Source organism: Gymnoscopelus braueri, assembly GCF_963280865.1.
Source record: "Gymnoscopelus braueri genome assembly, chromosome: 5".
NCBI lineage: Eukaryota > Metazoa > Chordata > Actinopteri > Myctophiformes > Myctophidae > Gymnoscopelus > Gymnoscopelus braueri.
In genome coordinates this window covers 49,623,838-49,642,124 of record NC_137606.1, presented here as the reverse complement: position 1 = coordinate 49,642,124, position 18,287 = coordinate 49,623,838, and the positions used below count along the sequence as shown (strand labels likewise).

Here is an 18,287-nt window from a genome sequence, read left to right as displayed (position 1 = left end):
GCTCCAATGTGTGCCTTTTAGGGAGCGAAAATGACAGAGCGGCAATAACTGACGCCTATCTGTGAGAATGTGTTGCGTGCGTATACGTGAGTGACCTTTCGTCTTATCTCTTCAGTACTCATCATTTGTCATCTTTGATATCTCCTCCTTCATCTCATCTCTTCCAAAAACGAGGAAGGAAGAGCAGACCAGAATTTATAAAGAAGAAGTTGGCAAATATATGCTGAACTCATGGTAACATCTCATATGCCCCCCCCCCGCCCTCTCTCTCTCTCTCTCTCTCAGCAGTAGCTATAAGTTCGCTGTAGATAGGAAGTAGAAAGGTTTTTCCAGGGCCGTTCATCACGGTAGAGGATGGGTCACACCTTGGCCTGTGTGCTCCTCTGTGAGTATATCACTATTATTAGGATAGCAGATCTATTAAACTAGTATTTGAACCATTTCAATGGCAGAATACATGGCTGCACTTAAAATAAGTTTCTGATTTCGAATACAATAAAAGCAAGTCAATGTTTAGGCAATGTTGTTGGTTCTTAGGATCATGACCAAGGTTTTAGCCTTGCTGTATATTTATCATTTAAACATAACGAAAATAACAGACCAAACCGTGACAATGCCACTATAGAGAGACACCCTTTAAAGTTTAGGGTTTAGGGTTTAGGGTTATAGTACTACAATTGATTGTTTGTTTTTCCATAATTAACACATTATAGCTACCTACCAAATATTTGTAAGATATCAGAATATTATTGCAAAAGTTTTTTATGTGTTTTTTACATTAAAAACATTTTACATTATTCTACAACACTAAGCTTGAAACTAACGTTATGTGCAGCCTCCAATTGTAAGCTTGTTATTGTCACACTATGAAAGGTTTTCAATTTTTTTTTAAAACCACTGTCCACACATAGCCCACACACGCGCGCGCTCGCGCACGCACGCACGCACGCACGCACGCACGCACGCACGCACGCACGCACGCACGCACGCACGCACGCACGCACGCACGCACGCACGCACGCACGCACGCACGCACGCACGCACGCACGCACTATTAACCGTTCCAGACCACGACTGGAGCGGCGTTCATTACAGATAGGAGGTCCCCGGGCTCAGGGACCTTCTAAACAAGCAACACACAGAAGCGTAAAAACTGTATATTTACTTGTATTATTTGTATTTGTATTACTTGTATGTATATTTACCAATGCCTACAACCCAGAGAATTATTGTTACTCTTAAGTCTAGTCACATAGGGATAATGAGCCAACACATGCAAACCGTATCACTCTTTACGCCACCATGCCAACCCACAGCACATCATCATAGCACACTGTCATTGCAAAACAACTCAATGCTCACAATTCATTGCATACCAAACATTGCACTCCAAAAACATGAATCAATACATTACTCCGCTCAGCATTGCATCAAACGTTGGCATCAAACTTTGCATCAGTTACAAATCTCTACCTGTATGGGTGTGAATTGAATGTGTATGTATGTTGCCGTAGTGTGGAATTCTCATACTCACCGAGGGCGTGGTGGTGTCCTTCAAACAAAACCCCTAGTCTATTTATCTTTATAACACTTAACTCAGAAAATGAGGCTTTTTGGAAGATTAAAAGCTTCCCTTTATTTGCTCAGTTCATAGTGGGATTACAGATGTGTATTTAACAATACAAAATACAAATACAAAATACAAATAGAAATGAAATCTAGTAAGGTTTCATGTCTGTCTGGTCAGATTACAAATGCGTTAATTTAGGCTTGTCCTAAACTAATTTAGAATTTAGATTAAAAAGAGGAGGTTCCATTTAGATCTCATTCAGCCTGAAATACAGGCCAGTCTAAATTTGGTAATTCCAAAAATGTCCTTAAAGTAGCACTAAATAGGTTTAATCTCAAAATAGAGAAATTGACCCTTTTTGATTTAATTAATTGTTTATTATATTTTTCCTTCCTAATTTAAGTAGTTTTTTACCTTCCTCCATGTGGAGCCATGACTGCTTAACATCTGAGCAAGGTGCAAGAGAAGAAGCCCCAAAAAAGGGCCCCCAACGCCCCTTTATACGGTAGTACGGTCTAAAGTAGCTCTCCAGACATCAGTGTGTGTATGTGTGTGCACGTAGGTGTGCACGTAGGTGACTTTTCGAAAGTTAAGACAGTCAGTGTGTGTGTATTTGCGTGCACATAGGCGTGCATGCCTTATTCTTAGAAGCTATAGGTGATTCTCAGAAGTCAGTGTGTCTGTATGTGTGTGTATGTGTGACTTTGCCAACAGCCACCCACACACACAAAAAACGCTGCACCTTGCACGACATTATCAGCATGGCCATATATGGGCATACTGAGGGGTTAAATGTCCCCCAAAATGTGTCTTATACCTGAGCATAATTCAGTAATTGCAATTATACTGCATATTATCAGCAATTATATATGATTAAATTAAATCATTAATAACATCAGATGATTTACACTTGCATGTAACATTTGCTTAAAACTATCAAATCTTGGGTACTCTTTGACCTCACTGATCAGCCATAGATGCAGGCTGTATGTCACGTACGCAGTGAGTGCAGCTCACATACAGGAAATGCACATAAAGGAAATGCAGGCCTCTGCCTGCTGCAAGCCTTCGAGTGCATCTCAGCAGTCATTTCAACCAGTCAATATCATATTCTTTCTTTAGGCAAATCAAGTGATAACATAATTTAAAGCCTATATCCTAAAGTGAGCTGTTCAACATAAATTACGTTCTAATACATTTCCAGATGTTCAACAGCGCACACTCACCCAGTCAACTGTAACTGTCTATGCACACATGCACACACACACACACACACACACACGCACGCACGCACGCACGCACGCACGCACGCACGCACGCGCACGCACGCACGCACGCACGCACGCACGCACGCACGCACGCACGCACGCACGCACGCACGCACGCACGCACACACGCACACACGCACACACGCACACACACACACACACACACACACACACACACACACACACACACACACACACACACACACTTCCGGTGGTGCGCCTATGTTTTCATTCCCACAAACAATATTTCTCCACGGAACACTAACACCATTTCTCCCAAAGAACATGGATCGTTTTGGTTATAAGCCCACTTGTTTCTATGATAAAGAGCAAGTTAAAATGTTACTAACTTTCCGTGGTTTTGTCGGCTTCGAGGACGCTATTGTTAAATGAGTTTCGGTTTGTTTCCAGTGGGAAGCGAGCGCACAGATGTAAATCCTGCCCACTACATTTGATTGGGTAAAGCGCGACCTGCTTCCTGATCTGAAGGCCCGCCCACTTGTAGCCAATGTACATAGGTTCTCAACGGGGCTCCCGACAGATTCAAGCGCAGCTCTGAATCTGTTCTTGAGAGATTAACTCAACTGTAACTGTCTATGTTGGTGTTGTGTTAAGTTATAATTAAATTGGAGATATTTATGTTTAGCTTGATATTGTCTCATCAAATGTCTTTCAGTGCTGAGTAGCTGCCTCTCCTATGGTCACAGTCAATTCTTCTTCTATGGAGAAAGTCAAGGTAAAGATTGATTACATTTCCACCTGGCACATACATTTTCCTCATCGTCTCAATTATGACATATTTCTGTCAGCTTTCTATTATGTCTATTATGTCTATTAAGTCACATTGTGCTTGTTACTGTGGTTTAGTGACAGACAAGGCTGTTTGTAGCATTTGATTTGATTCTACTTGTGTGTTTGTGTTCTATGTGTTTGTGTAGAGAGACCAGAAGCTGTTCTGACCCAGGAATCCAACTGGCCCCGGATGTTTACTGGAGAAACTGTTAGGTTCACATGTGACGTTACAGTAGGACAGGAGACTGACTGGGCGTACATCCTTAACAAAGATGGTGTTGAACTTGTCAGATACTCTGATAAAAACACATTTGAAGTTCAGGCAGTGTCAGACCAAAGCGAATACCAGTGTACTGGTGTTAATAAAACAGATTCAAAGGATAGAAAACAAAGCAATGATGTCACTTTGAATGTATCAGGTAAGACATACAGTATCATCATACTTTGTCATCACTGACATTATGTTTAAGATCAGGGGTTAAGCTACATATGCATTCATTCCCATTAATCTAAGCTCTTTGCAACAATGTTAGGTTATGATTATACATCTACACATTAATAAAAGTTAATCTTTCATTTATTTCATTGATTGCCAGAATGTGTTGTAAATAAGGGTGGAAAGAGTTCTTACATTCAAGAACTACCTATTTGAAAATAATTTCATGATGAACAACCCCAATGAACATGATCACATTACTGAGTCATTTTATTTTCTATTTATGTGACCTTTCCTCAGCAGTTTCTGTCTCAATATATACTTTCCATCCATTGAGAATTTGACAATTGTTGTTGTCAACTGTAGCAGTTTGGAGAAATACTGAGGCTGAATAGTTACACAGCTCTATTACATTTCTTTGTCCTAAACAACAGCTAAACCAAGGACCACGCTGAATGCAGACAGAGCACGTGTCGTCTGGACATCAAACCGTGTGACCCTCACCTGTACTGTGGTAGACAGTAGAACTAGAGATCAATGGATGATGTACTGGTACAAAGACAACATCAACTCTGAACCAGTGGCGAAGACCCTCTCAACCCACACATTCTGGCCCACCAATGTCTCAGAGAGTGGACGCTACTGGTGTCGAGGAGGGAGAGGAACCCCACCGTACTACACACATAGCAGCCCAGTTTCTATCACAGTCACAGGTGATGTGTAATATATAAAATATATACAATAGTTAGTTTGATACCTATGAAACAACTAACAATCAAAATCTTGAAGCAGCTTCCTAAATTCACACCTGAGACAATATTGTACACATTTCATGGTAATTTACATATTATGCAATTTCAGCTTTCAGTTGCATAATTAACGTGTGTGTGTGTGTGTGTGTGTGTGTGTGTGTGTGTGTGTGTGTGTGTGTGTGTGTGTGTGTGTGTGTGTGTGTGTGTGTGTGTGTGTGTGTGTGTGTGTGTGTGTGTGTGTGTGTGTGTGTGTGTGTGTGTGTGTTACTTCTTCAGAGGCGCCTGCGTCTGTTCTCAGCAGACACCCTGACTGGCCTGAGATTTTCACTGGAGAGACTCTTATTCTGAAGTGTACGATACAGGAAGGACGGGTCTCTGACTGGAAGTACTCATGGTCGAGGAATGATAACTTTATCAAGACTGACAGGGAAGAACATGAATACATAATAAGTCCTTCAGTGAAGTTTCCCAGTGGTCAGTACAAGTGTAGAGGTCGACGCAAGCAAGACCAGCAAGTGTCCAAGTTCAGCGAAACCATCACTGTGTCTTTTAAAGGTACGGTATGTTCTTCACACAATTGCTTCCATTCAAAGACTTGAACCCCAAAAATTGACATATAGAAGCTTACAACATGAGCTTGTAGATCGGCTATTTTTGCCAAGGAGATTTGCCGTTGACAGAAAAAAGTGGTCCAAGTACAGAGACAACTCAGGTCCAGTTTACTTAGTCGAGCATGGGTCTTAAGCAGGGGGTTGGAGTTACTACAGGGGGGCCGCCAAATCTTTGTGTGATAGGAACTCGTGAAGAGTTTTGGTGTAGAGGGAAAAAGGACCAGACCAAGTACAGAGACAAAGGTCAAGTTTACTGGGGTTTCAGTGGTTAAATGTCTGAAAATGTAAATGAATCCAACATATTCATAGAAAAGATAATGTGCAAACAAACAACATTAGTGCTGTCAAACAAGTCTATGAAGCTATCTATGAAACACTTTAATCTGCAACACAGTTTTATACAACATGTAGTGGGGGTCCCTGCTTCATCTCCCTCTCAGCTAAGGGGTCCTCCTTGGCATGAAAAACGTTGAAGACCCCTGGTCTAGAGGGTTTAAGTGGTTAAAGCATGGCCACACATAGAAGCGTCAGCATCTCATTCACTTCCATTCTAAGCGAGCAAGGGGATGGAGCATCAGGTTGCGGTGTTTTGACACAACGCTTCTATGGTGAACCAATAGTAAAGAAGCGCCTTGGCAGCCATTTCACTTGTAGTTTTCTTTCAGTGAGCCAACCACTCCAACGTAAGTCAAACCAACCACTGCCACAACCCGCAAGACAACATGGGAAATGTACACGTCTGACGCCTCGGCATGCGTTGACTACAACCCTTCTGACACAGATGTGTGTCCGTGACTCCGTGCTCTATACACACCGGGGAGTGGGGTGTCGCTTTCGAACAATTAATTTGCCCGAAAATATTTTCTTCTTCTTAATGTGATCAACAGATACGCCAAAGGCCATTCTGAAAGCTGACCAACAGAGCATACCTGTAGGGGGGAGTGTTTCACTGACCTGCTCTGTGGACGGCTCATCTGGATGGAAATACTACTGGTACCAAAACAACACAGACTCACTGATCATGCAAGATGGTGCTCAATACTCTACTGGATCAATCAGTGTGTCAGAAGATGGAGTCTATTGGTGCAGAGGAGAGAGAGGACAACCAGTTTACTACACTGAATACAGTGATGCACTCACCATGGACACATTTGGTGAGTATTCTAATTAGCTTTGTTATAGAAAAATAACATTAAAAGAATACAGTGGCCTAAAACGTTTTTGTAAATGTTTTTACAGTGTGGCTGAAGGCTAAGCCGTCTAGAATAGGGCGTTGGCTTGTATCTACATTGTACAGTATGTATGTCAGTATTTCTTCAGTCAATGCTTTATAACATGTCTTTGCTGACAGTATCTGGATCTTGGGAACACAGTTCTCCGTATGTGGTGGGAATGATTGTGGGACTTCTTGTTGTGATTCTACTGACCATCGTTCTGGTTCTGGTGTGTCGATCCAGAACATCCAAAGGTGAGTACTTCTACTTTAGATGGATTACATCTAGATTACCATCACTGAGCAACTCTCCATAAAAGACACTGAGTACCATGGTATAGCAATATAAACGTTTAAATATAATATATACTATATTATGGTATATTATGGTGAAACCTTTTTTTTTATTTATTTATTTTATTTACAGATCCAGGTCATGTCATGTGAGTACAGTATTGATCTTTGTCTATTCATCAACATGACAGCAGTAGATTCCATCATGTTTTATACTTCATTTCTGTTTAATACGTCTCTTTTAATTACAGAACTCTTCAGTCTCAGGGAACCAATCAGGGCTCAGCTGCAGACCAGAATACCAATCAAAGTGGGGCTCCTGATGACACATACTGCCCACTGCAGCACGGTCAGTCTTTGAACCAATCATGTTCTGACGAGGTCAACTGGTTCTTATTTCAATCTAAATTAATTTATAATGTTGAATTAAAATAATTCTTCATTAATTAAACAATGAATGTCCCTTTTACAAGTACATTGAAGTCTGTCATTGTTTTGTTAATTGTTCCTAATTAGCAGAATAATTAGCTTAATTAAAACTATGTTGTAAATAATGAAAATAAGCACCATATTCATTCTATTTTTTTTTACTTTAGGCAACACAAGTGTCTGTGGCGTAATCAACCAACCTGATGACTATGAGAATGGTATTGTATATACTTTTTTATTGTTTTTATGGATTTATAATGGCATATAAAAATGTGGAATGTATTTTTTCATGTTCAGATGTATCACTTACTTTGTGTGAACAAGGTGTCACCACCTTAGCTGTCTCATGAAGGAGAAATGGCCTAAAACCCAAATATTTATGGTACAACTTATTTGTTTTATTTGTTTACAGATCCAGATTATTACATGTAAGTACAGTATTGATCTCTGTCTATTCATGAACATGACAGTAGTAGATTCCATCATGTTTTATACTTCATTTCTGTTAAATACATCTCTTTTTAATTACAGACCCCTTTCGTCTCAAGGAACCAATCAGGGCTCAGCTGCAGACCTGAAGACCAATCAAAGTGGGGCTCCTGATGACACATACTGCCCACTGCAGCACGGTCAGTCTTTGAACCAATCATGTTCTGACGAGGTCAACTGGTTCTTATTTCAATCTAAATGAATTTATAATGTTGAATTAAAATAATTCTTCATTCATTAAACAATGAATGTCCCTTTTACAAGTACATTGAAGTCTGTCATTGTTTTGTTAATTGTTCCTAATTAGCAGAATAATTAGCTTAATTAAAACTATGTTTTAAATAATGAAAATAAGCACCATATTCATTCTATTTTTTCTTACTTTAGGCAACACAAGTGTCTATGGCGTAATCAACCAACCTGATGACTATGAGAATGGTATTGTATATACTTTTTTATTGTTTTTATGGATTTTAATCTAATTTCATTCGTTTTTTATAATGGCATATAAAAATGTGGAATGTATTTTTTCATGTTCAGATGTATCACTTGCTTTGTGTGAACAAGGTGTCACCACCTTAGCTGTCTCATGAAGGAGAAATGGCCTAAAACCCAAATATTTATCGTACAACTTATTTGTTTTATTTGTTTACAGATCCAGATTATGTCATGTAAGTACAGTATTGATCTCTGTCTATTCATCAACATGACAGTAGTAGATTCCATCATGTTTTATACTTAATTTCTGTTAAATACATCTCTTTTTAATTACAGACCCCTTTCATCTCAAGGAACCAATCAGGGCTCAGCTGCAGACCTGAAGACCAATCAAAGTGGGGCTCCTGATGACACATACTGCCCACTGCAGCACGGTCTGACAACTGGTTCTAATCTCAATCTAAATTGATTTTGAATGAACAAATCTTCATTAATTAAACAATGAAAGTCCTTTTTGGAATCATCTTAAAATGTGTCAGTTTCTTTGTGTTAATTTTTCCTAATTAGCAGAGTAATTAACTAAATTGAATGTTTGAAATAAGAAAAATTAGCACAATGTAATGCTTTCTTGTTTATCTTTATAGGCAACACAAGCTTCTATGGCGTAATCAACCAACTTGACGACTAGAAAAATGGTACAGTATATACTTTTTATAGATCCAATCTAATTTCATTTATGATTATGGAATTAGGAGTTGCAGTTTTTTCAGATTCAGATGAACAGCTTGATTTGTTAGCCCACCACCACAGAGGTTGTGGGTTCGAATCCATCAGTGGTGGAAAGTAACTAAGTACACTTACTTAAGTACTGTACTTAAGTATAATTTTGAGGTATTTGTACTTTACTTGAGTATTTCCAATTTCCAATACTTTTACTTCTACTCCACTACATCTCAGAGGCAAATATTGTACTTTTACTCCACTACAATTATTTGAAAACTTTAGTTACTAGTTACTTTTCAGATATAAACTATGATATAATGAAACATACATTAACCACTTTAGCCCTATTTTATACATAGGCTATTTGAAAATAGCAGATCTACAAGCTCACAACGCGTCGCAGCGCGACGCGTTGTGAGCTTGTAGATCTGCTATTTTCAAATATTTTGTACTTTTACTTTTGGTACTTTAAGTACGTTTTGATGCCGATACTTTTGTACTTTTACTCAAGTAAATTTTTAATTTTGGATTTTTACTTGTAACAGAGTATTTTTATATTGCAGTATTGGTACTTTTACTTAAGTAAAGAATTTGAGTACTTTTTCCACCACTGGAATCCACCATGGTGCATCCGGCTTTGTTGGGCATCTATGCGAACACAATTGGTCCGTGTTCGGGGGAGGAAAGCCAGGCGGGGAGGGTTAGGTGGAAGGGGTCGGACGAAGGTTCTATGACCTCCCGGTGGGGGCTCCTCACTGGCAGGTGAGTCAGTAGGATACAACAGCAGTGACAACACAGAAATCATGGGGAGGAATCAATTGGCACATAACGACTAAATTGGGGAGGGGGTAACCAATTATTGGCTACACTAAATTTATTTTAAAAAAAGCGTTGTGTTTTAAATGTATTCTGTAACTTTGTTTCAGATCCTGAAAACCGAACACAACACATGTGGATAAAATCTAATGGATCTTCACCAATAATTCACAGTTTGTATTGAAAATTCAGACTGTGACTTCAAAAAGAGATGTTGCTATTTCACCTTCTACCGGTCGCAATACATTATAATCTCAATACAAGTCAATGAGGTTTTGGGTGAACTGTACACTTGATTTTATTACCGTAGTAAACCTTTTCATAAACACTTTATGTTTTCAATCTTTCAGTCTTTTTTAAATCATCATGATACAGTAGGCATTTAGTATGTTATGGTCCCATTCATTTTAAGATGAATGATAAAGTAGGGTATGTTTCTAGGGTTTCTACTGGTTATACCGAGTGAAGACCCGCCCTCGTTGCGGTTGCAGCCAATAGCAGTCGTTTCTGGTAGCATTTCGGACCGGATATAGAAAGATGGCGGATTTGAAATCACTGAAAAACAGGCTCCAAAACGGGTCTGTAGAAAGCAATGGTGTCACTTTGTCCATTCTTTTTTACAGTTTATGTATGCGACAACCACCTGTTTTTTCCTGCAAGGATCAAGTCAGGCTGGGAAGGGGAACTAGGGGAAAACGTGACATGGAATCGAGCTTTAGCTCAAGTAAATGGAAGAACCTCATGTGCCAGATTAGGTTTAATGCAATTTAAAGTAGTTTACATCGTTCCCATTACTGTAAAGCCAAACTATCTAGAATGTATGCCAGTGTTGATAATATTTGTGACAGATGCCACGCATCTTCGGCAAACCTAACTCATGCCCTTGATTAAAGAATTACTGGACTGTCATTTTCACATCTCTATCGGAAATGTTCAATATAAACTTGCAACCTTGTCTTGAAGTAGCAATTTTTGGGGTACCCCCTAAAGATCTGACAAAATGGTCCAGAATGGTATCGCCTTTTTATCATACTGGTACAGAGGAGAATCCTCCTAGATTGGGAATATCCACTCTCCCCCAAGTTCCCAGGGAGATTTATGTCTTACTGGAACCCCATAGTAACTTACCTTAACCCATTTTGGGCGGGAACCCATATTTGTAACTAGGACGGGAACCCCGTCTGCTATGTACAGTATATAGCAACATATTTTTTTTGTAATTTTTTTAATAAATATTTGAAGTTTTTCAGAAAACCTATGTCAGGATTTAGAAGGAGTTTTTAGAATCGGCCTCAGGTCGAAATGGGTTAATAACCTGACAAGACTTCCTGATGCCTCATAGGACATTATCTTGCCCTCCTGCCCTGCACACGCCTCTTTTGTTTTTGCATTCATGGTATTTGCTCTGTATTTCTCCACACAAGAATTGGACTTAGTTATTGTATGTCTCTTAAATTTGTCATTTTATTGTTGTCTTCCTTGTAAATGATTTATGTAAATTCATATATATTTTTGTATTTCTTTGTTTCATTGTAATTCTGTGTTCTCACTCAATGATGTGTGAGTATAGGGCATAGCAGTGGTGGCCATTTTCTGGTTCCACTTCAAAATACTCAATGCATTTTTCCCATTGACATTTCCAAAAATATTTATATCAATTCATTTAAGCCTAGAATCAAGCCATCCAGGGTCCTGGTGAATCATGACCATAAAACGTTTGATTCTGTGAATTATTTTTTTTGAAAACGGCAAAACAAAGGGTATTTATTAAATATAGTATATCATATAATTAAATATATATTTTTTTTAAATCACAGAAAAAAATGTTTAATGGTCATGATTCACCAGGACCCTGGATGGCTTGATTCTAGGCTTAAATGAATTGATATAAATATTTTTGGAAATGTCAATGGGAAAAATGCATTGAGTATTTTGAAGTGGAACCAGAAAATGGCCGCCACTGCTATGCCCTATTCTTGAGGAGCTTGTGTCATATTGAATGATTGTCATTGTCACTCATTGACCACTGATTATCACAACAAGCTGTACCTCTCTGCCAGTATGCTCATGCTCAACCCTGATTGGTTGATCCTGACCCAATGGTGTATATACAGTAGTAACTCAACATGTTTGTTTGAGTCATGCCTGCAGTAGCCTCGATATCCAGGATTGTATTTTCCTTCGCGTTTTGCTCTGTAGTGACCGAAATGTTGCTTAATAAATATCCTTCATGTATTGTTCAAGTGGCAGTGTGCGGGTAATATTTTATTGCAGATGTTCTCCGTTTCAACTACGCTCCTGCTCTTGGACTTTTAATCCAGGTGTGTGAAAGCTTTGTACTGATTGGGGTCCTTGACATGAAAGCGTTTGAGAACCACTGATCACTGTAACCATCCGGACATAAACATAAACAAGGAACTGTTAGAGAGTGGGGAAATAAGAAACCAGTTACGTAGGTACAGAGGTGGACGAAGTACTCGACCCCAGTACTTGAGTAAGAGTACAGATACTCCTTTGTCAAATTAACTCCACTATAAGTAAAAGTAGCTCAGTCAAAATGTTACTCAAGTAAGAGTAAAAAAGTAATTGCTTTTAAATATACTTAAGTATTCCAAAGTACTTGCTTTGAAAAATACTTAAAGTACAAGTAAAAGTAAAAGTAGAAGTACATTTCTTAATTTTGATATCAATGAATTGCTGTAATGTTTTCACAATGAATTTATAGGATCTTGTAACTCTTGTTTCAGAGAAGTACTGTAACTCTCATAAACCACCTGCACTGCATGCACTGATGTGCTTGCTTGAAGACGTTATAGCCTACAAAGCCTTCAGAAACACCTATAAAAACATAGAAATGACTGAGGAACCAGAACTAAATACTTTTACTCCTATACACCCATACAAGATGTAACAAAGAGGCGAGCGGAGGGGGAAGCCAGAAACACGGCTAGTGTGAGAGCAGAAGTTAGGCCAATTGCATTTTAGAGGCCAAACCGCACCAATGCAACTAGTTGCAAATCCTTACAACAAAAATGTTTTAAGGTCAACCACACCGATGCAACTCCTTGCAACTGCCATTGGGTTTAATGGTTGCAAGTAGTTGCAAGTAGTTGCATGTTGCAAGGAGTTGCATGGCGAAACATTGTTGTGGGTGTGGAGTGGGCTTAAAAGTACTCAGTACTTTATAGTCTTCCTAGAAATATACTCGAGTAAAAGTAAAATATTTGTCTTGAAAATTTACTCAAGTAAGAGTAATACGTATAAAAAAATAATACTCAAGTAAAGTACAGATCCTCAGAATCTGTACTCAAGTACAGTACTCAAGTACATTTACTCCGTTACTGTCCACCACTAAATGTTAACAATCAGTATATCAGTTAGCATGCTTGGATACATGAAGAGAAAAGAATAAGGAATAGTATTCGCTTACCGCGATGAGCTTAAGAGTCAAACAGTCTGATCAGAACCAATTCAGCGCAGTTGTCTCCAGCTTGTTAGTCAGTGCACAGGTGTCATCACATCAAATTGAATGACTCTTCTTGAACACAAGACTCTTGAACAGTTTTTATCTAGCAGCAATTAGAGTCTTAGACTGCTGAACAAGAGCTACGTCTGGTGACACTGCACAGACTGATCTGGAATGTGTTTTAAAGGGACTCCATTTACATACGTACATTCATGACTCTTATTTATTATGCACTTTAGTCACATTAATTGTATTATGCAGATATTATGCACTTTTGCCTCTCCTCTCTCTTTTTATGAGAGGACTTTCTATCTATCTTTTAACTGCAATGATGAGCCTGCACAACTAAGAATTTCACCCACCTTACTTGTAATGTGATGTGACAATAAAGATTGATTCTGATTCTGATTCTGAATGAGAATCAGATGGGGACGTACCTCCCTCTGATGACACGCCCTGGGCAGTGGCGCTGTCCGAGGTGCTGAACTCTGTCGTCACTGTGCTGGTTGGCCCTGATCGGGGGTATTGAGGCGAGACTCCACAATATTCATAATGATTTATAACACTGTTTCTCAACTAATGGACCATGAACTACTAGTGTTCCAGGGCATAATTACAGGTGGTCCATGAGAACATGTTTTAAAATGTAAATCAATAAATAGTATCTTTGTTAAATGTATTAAAATATGTTTCAATACTATTTCATCATAGGTCCATCAAATTTAAGAACATATTTTCAATAATATAGGCATGGTGTGGGGGGAAACCCTTGAAATTAAAAGGTGGGGTGGGGTTACCCTTGCCTTGAAGATTGCTTGAAATATCATATGCTCATATGTGGTCCAGAGCTAAAAAAAAGGTTGAGAACCACTGACTGATCTATTCCTATCCCATGGTTATTATTCTGTTCTCTTACTTCATCCAACCTTCTATATTAAACTCATGTTAACTTATACACTGATTTGTAACAATTATGATGACTGAGCAGGCCCATTATATGGGCTCATTTCCTAATAATGACTCAGGCAATGTGGTACACCTCCCCTTCTTGAGATTCTAACTTCTTGACCTCTGACGTAAAAAGTACAGCATGGTCAAATCTAGCAGAAAGGGCAAAAAAGCATTTTTGGGAGGATCATACTTTGGCCATTTTCAAAACATTCCCTTCATACACATCCTTAAAACATGTTGTCTTTCATTCAGGACATATTGAGGATACACAATCAGTTGGATTTGTTTTTGTTGCAATTAGTGTGAGTTTGACCCCCATTTTTGCATAAAATGCCTGGACTATTAGCTTCCTCCGCTGCATTACTCATCAATTGTCATCTCTGATTTCTCCTCTTCCAAAACGAGGAAGGAAGAGCAGTGCAGAATGTATAAAGAAGAAGTTGCATAAACACGCACACGCACACGCACGCGCACGCACACGCACACGCACACGCACACGCACACGCACACGCACACGCACACGCACACACACACACACACACACACACACACAATTCAATTCAATTCAAAGGGCTTTATTGGCATGAGAAAACATACGTTTACATTGCCAAAGCAGAAAGCATAATACAACAATACAGCAATACAATCAAAACAAAAAATATGTACATTTGAACGTCAGAATCTTCGATAGGTCAATTTCTATGTACCAAGATCACTGGGTGCAGGTATAGTGCCGGAATATACACAATGATTAGTCTTTAGGGTGGTTGTGTTCCGTTTGATATCCTTTTCCTATCACAGCAACTCACGAATCTTGCTGCTGTGTTTGCACATTGTTGTACTTCGCCCAGCAGGTATGGGAGTTTTTTGTCATTGGTCATGTTTTCAAAATCTCTGTGTGTGGTTGTAATCTGTGGGAAGTATGTGTCTCTGATGTCTTGGTACAATGGACAGACGGTTAGGAAGTGTAGCTCGGTTTCCACTTCATTTTGTGTGCAGTGGGTGCATAGTCTGTCTTCTCTCGGGATACAGGTCTGCCTGTGACGACCTTTCTCGATCGCAAGACTGTGCTCACTGAGTCTGTACCTAGTTAAGATTTTTCTTTGTTTTGGGTCAGTCACGGTGCTCAGGTATTCTGCCACTGCGTATTCTCTGTTTAGGGCCAGATAGCATTCTAGTTTACTTTGCTTTTGTGTTGCTTCTTTCCAGTGTGTCAGGTAGTTTTCCTTTTGCTGTTTTATAATTTGGTTTAGTCCTTTTGCTTTTAGTCCTTTTGCTGTTTTATAATTTGGTTTAGTCCACACACACACACACACACACACACACACACACACACACACACACACACACACACACACACACACACACTTTCTCTCTCTCTCTCTCTCTCTCTCTCTCTCTCTCTCTCTCTCTCTCTCTCTCTCTCTCTCTCTCTCTCTCTCTCTCTCTCTCTCTCTCTAAACTGTAGATAGGAAGTAGAAAGGTTAGAGGATGGGTCACACCTTGGCCTGTGTGCTCCTCTGTGAGTACAGTATATCACTATTATTAGGCTTCTATTCTATTATACTGTTATTTGAACCATTTCAATGACAGAATACATGGCTGTACTTTTAAACAACTGCTTCTTTAAAGTTACGTTTCTGATTTAGAATACAGTAAAAGCATGACAATGGAATCGATGTTGTAGTTGCATTTTTGCAGGATCATGACCAATGTTTTAGCCTTGCTGTATATTTATTATTTCAACAATATTTTGATTTATTATTAGCAATAACAACCAAAATGACAGACCAAACAATGATGATGCAACAGAGAGACCCTTTAGCATCTTATGGTCCCACACATTTATTTTTATTTGTATGTTTTTACACAAATTATGATTTAGCTACCTGCAAAACATTTGTTGGAAATCAGAATATTACTGCAAATGTATTTTTTACATGTATTATTCTACAACATTAAGCTTTAAACTAACATTAATGTGGAGCCTCAGATTGTAACTTGTTATTGTCATCATACTTCATAAAAGGTGTTCAATGTTTCCTTTAAACCACACACACACACACACACACACACACACACACACACACACACACACACACACACACACACACACACACACACACACACACACACACACACACACACACACACACACACACACACACACACACACACACACACACACACACACACACACACACACACACACACACACACACACACTTAAATGCAGAAAGCAAGAAGGTGCTAATTAGCTTTCTGATTAACAATTTTTTTTGCAGCAATCCTGTCAGTTTTAATCAAGCATCATTAGCCTTCATGTTAATAAAACATGAGCAGAATGGACATGATAATATTGTACGTATTTGTTCTTATTGAACTTGAGCCAACTGTAGCTGTCTATGTTGGTGTTAATTATAATTACAATTGATATTTTAGCTTGATATTGTCTCATCAAATGTTTTTCAGTGCTGAGTAGCTGTCTCTCCTATGGACAAAGTCAAGGTGAAGATTTTTATTTGATTCACTCAGTCAAGTTCATATTCTCATCTGTCACATACATTTACAGCATCCTCTCAATTATGGCATATTTCTGTCAGCTTACTATATTGTGCTTGTTACTGTGATTTATTGACAGACAAGGCTGTTTTTAGCATTTGGTTTGATTCTACTTGTGTGTTTGTGTAGAGAGACCAGAAGCTGTTCTGACCCAGGACCTCAAATGGCCCCAGATGTTTACTGGAGAGAACATTACATTCACGTGTGACATGAGAGAAGGACAAGCAGAGAGTTACTGACGGTATATCCTATACAAAGATGGTGTTCGATTTATCCAATTCCTTGGTTGGAACACATATCAAGTTACAACAGTGTCAGGCCACAGTGAATACCAGTGTATTGGTATTAATGAAAAGTGATAGAAAGGATACAAAACAGAGTAATAAAGTCACTTTGAATGTATCAGGTAAGACATACTATATGTATTAAACGTATTATACGACTAATACTTTAAAAAAAATAATAGTATGATCCTGACAAAAACACTTTTTAGGCCTTCCTACTAGATTTGATGTTTTCCTTGAAACAAAAAGAAAGAAAGTCGACTACACCGCTTCTGACACAGATGTGTGTCCGTGCCTTTACATACCGTGGAGTGGGGTGTCGCTATCTACAATTAATTCCCCCCCCCCCAAAACATTCTTCTTAAAGGAGAAATTTGGACTAAGTTTTTCCTACCTTTTCTATGATGTTATGATATCTTAGGATGAATGGTACAGTAGAAAAATTTCATAACTCCATCCCGGGTCCGCCACAGCTTAAAACGTGCACGGATAGGCCTTGCGTTAGATCACATATTTTAATAGCTTTTTTAAATATTTATTTTGGTGAGATCTGACGTTCATAGTGACAGAACACTATGCAACCAAAAAAATAAAATAATCTAAGTCTCGCTAGACGAGATTGAAATCTCGTCTAGCGAGACTTCTGTTTTTTTAGTTTTTTTGGGACAGTGTTCTGTCACTATGAACGTCAGATAAAAAAAAAAAAAAAAAAAAAAAAGCTATTAAAATATGTGATCTAACGCAAGGCCTATCCGCGCACGTTTTAAGCTGTGGCGGACCCAGGATGGAGTTATGAAAATGTTCTACTGTATCATTCATCCTAAGATATCATAACATCATAGAAAAGGTAAGAAAAACTTAGTCCAAAATTCTCCTTTAATGTGATCAACAGATAAACCAAAGGCCATTCTGAAAGGTGACCAACAGAGCATACCTAGGGGGGAGTGTTTCACTGACCTGCTCTGTGGACGGCTCATCTGGATGGAAATACTACTGGTACAAAAACAACACAGACTCACTGATCACATGCAAGATGGTGTTCAATACTCTACTGGATCAATCAGTGTGTCAGAAGATGGAGTCTACTGGTGCAGAGGAGAGAGAGGACAACCAGTTTACTACACTGAATACAGTGATGCACTCACCATCACGTCTGGTGAGTATTTCCATTTGCTTTGTTATAAATAAATAAA

The 18,287-nt window shown here is 38.8% G+C and overlaps 1 protein-coding gene across 1 annotated transcript; it reads left to right on the top strand.

The window, feature by feature from the left end:
- Positions 1-354: 354 nt before the first annotated feature.
- Positions 355-13,826, top strand: LOC308085957 (uncharacterized protein; the record flags this gene model as incomplete). The annotated part of the gene is made up of 14 exons (XM_080429272.1): positions 355-385; positions 3,515-3,574; positions 3,777-3,905; positions 4,501-4,779; positions 5,095-5,373; positions 6,317-6,583; positions 6,781-6,897; positions 7,070-7,085; positions 7,188-7,285; positions 7,533-7,583; positions 7,778-7,793; positions 7,897-7,994; positions 8,646-8,726; positions 13,723-13,826. The coding sequence occupies 14 exons, from the start codon at positions 355-357 to the stop codon at positions 13,824-13,826; spliced, it is 1,626 nt and encodes a 541-aa protein (XP_080285398.1).
- Positions 13,827-18,287: the final 4,461 nt, after the last annotated feature.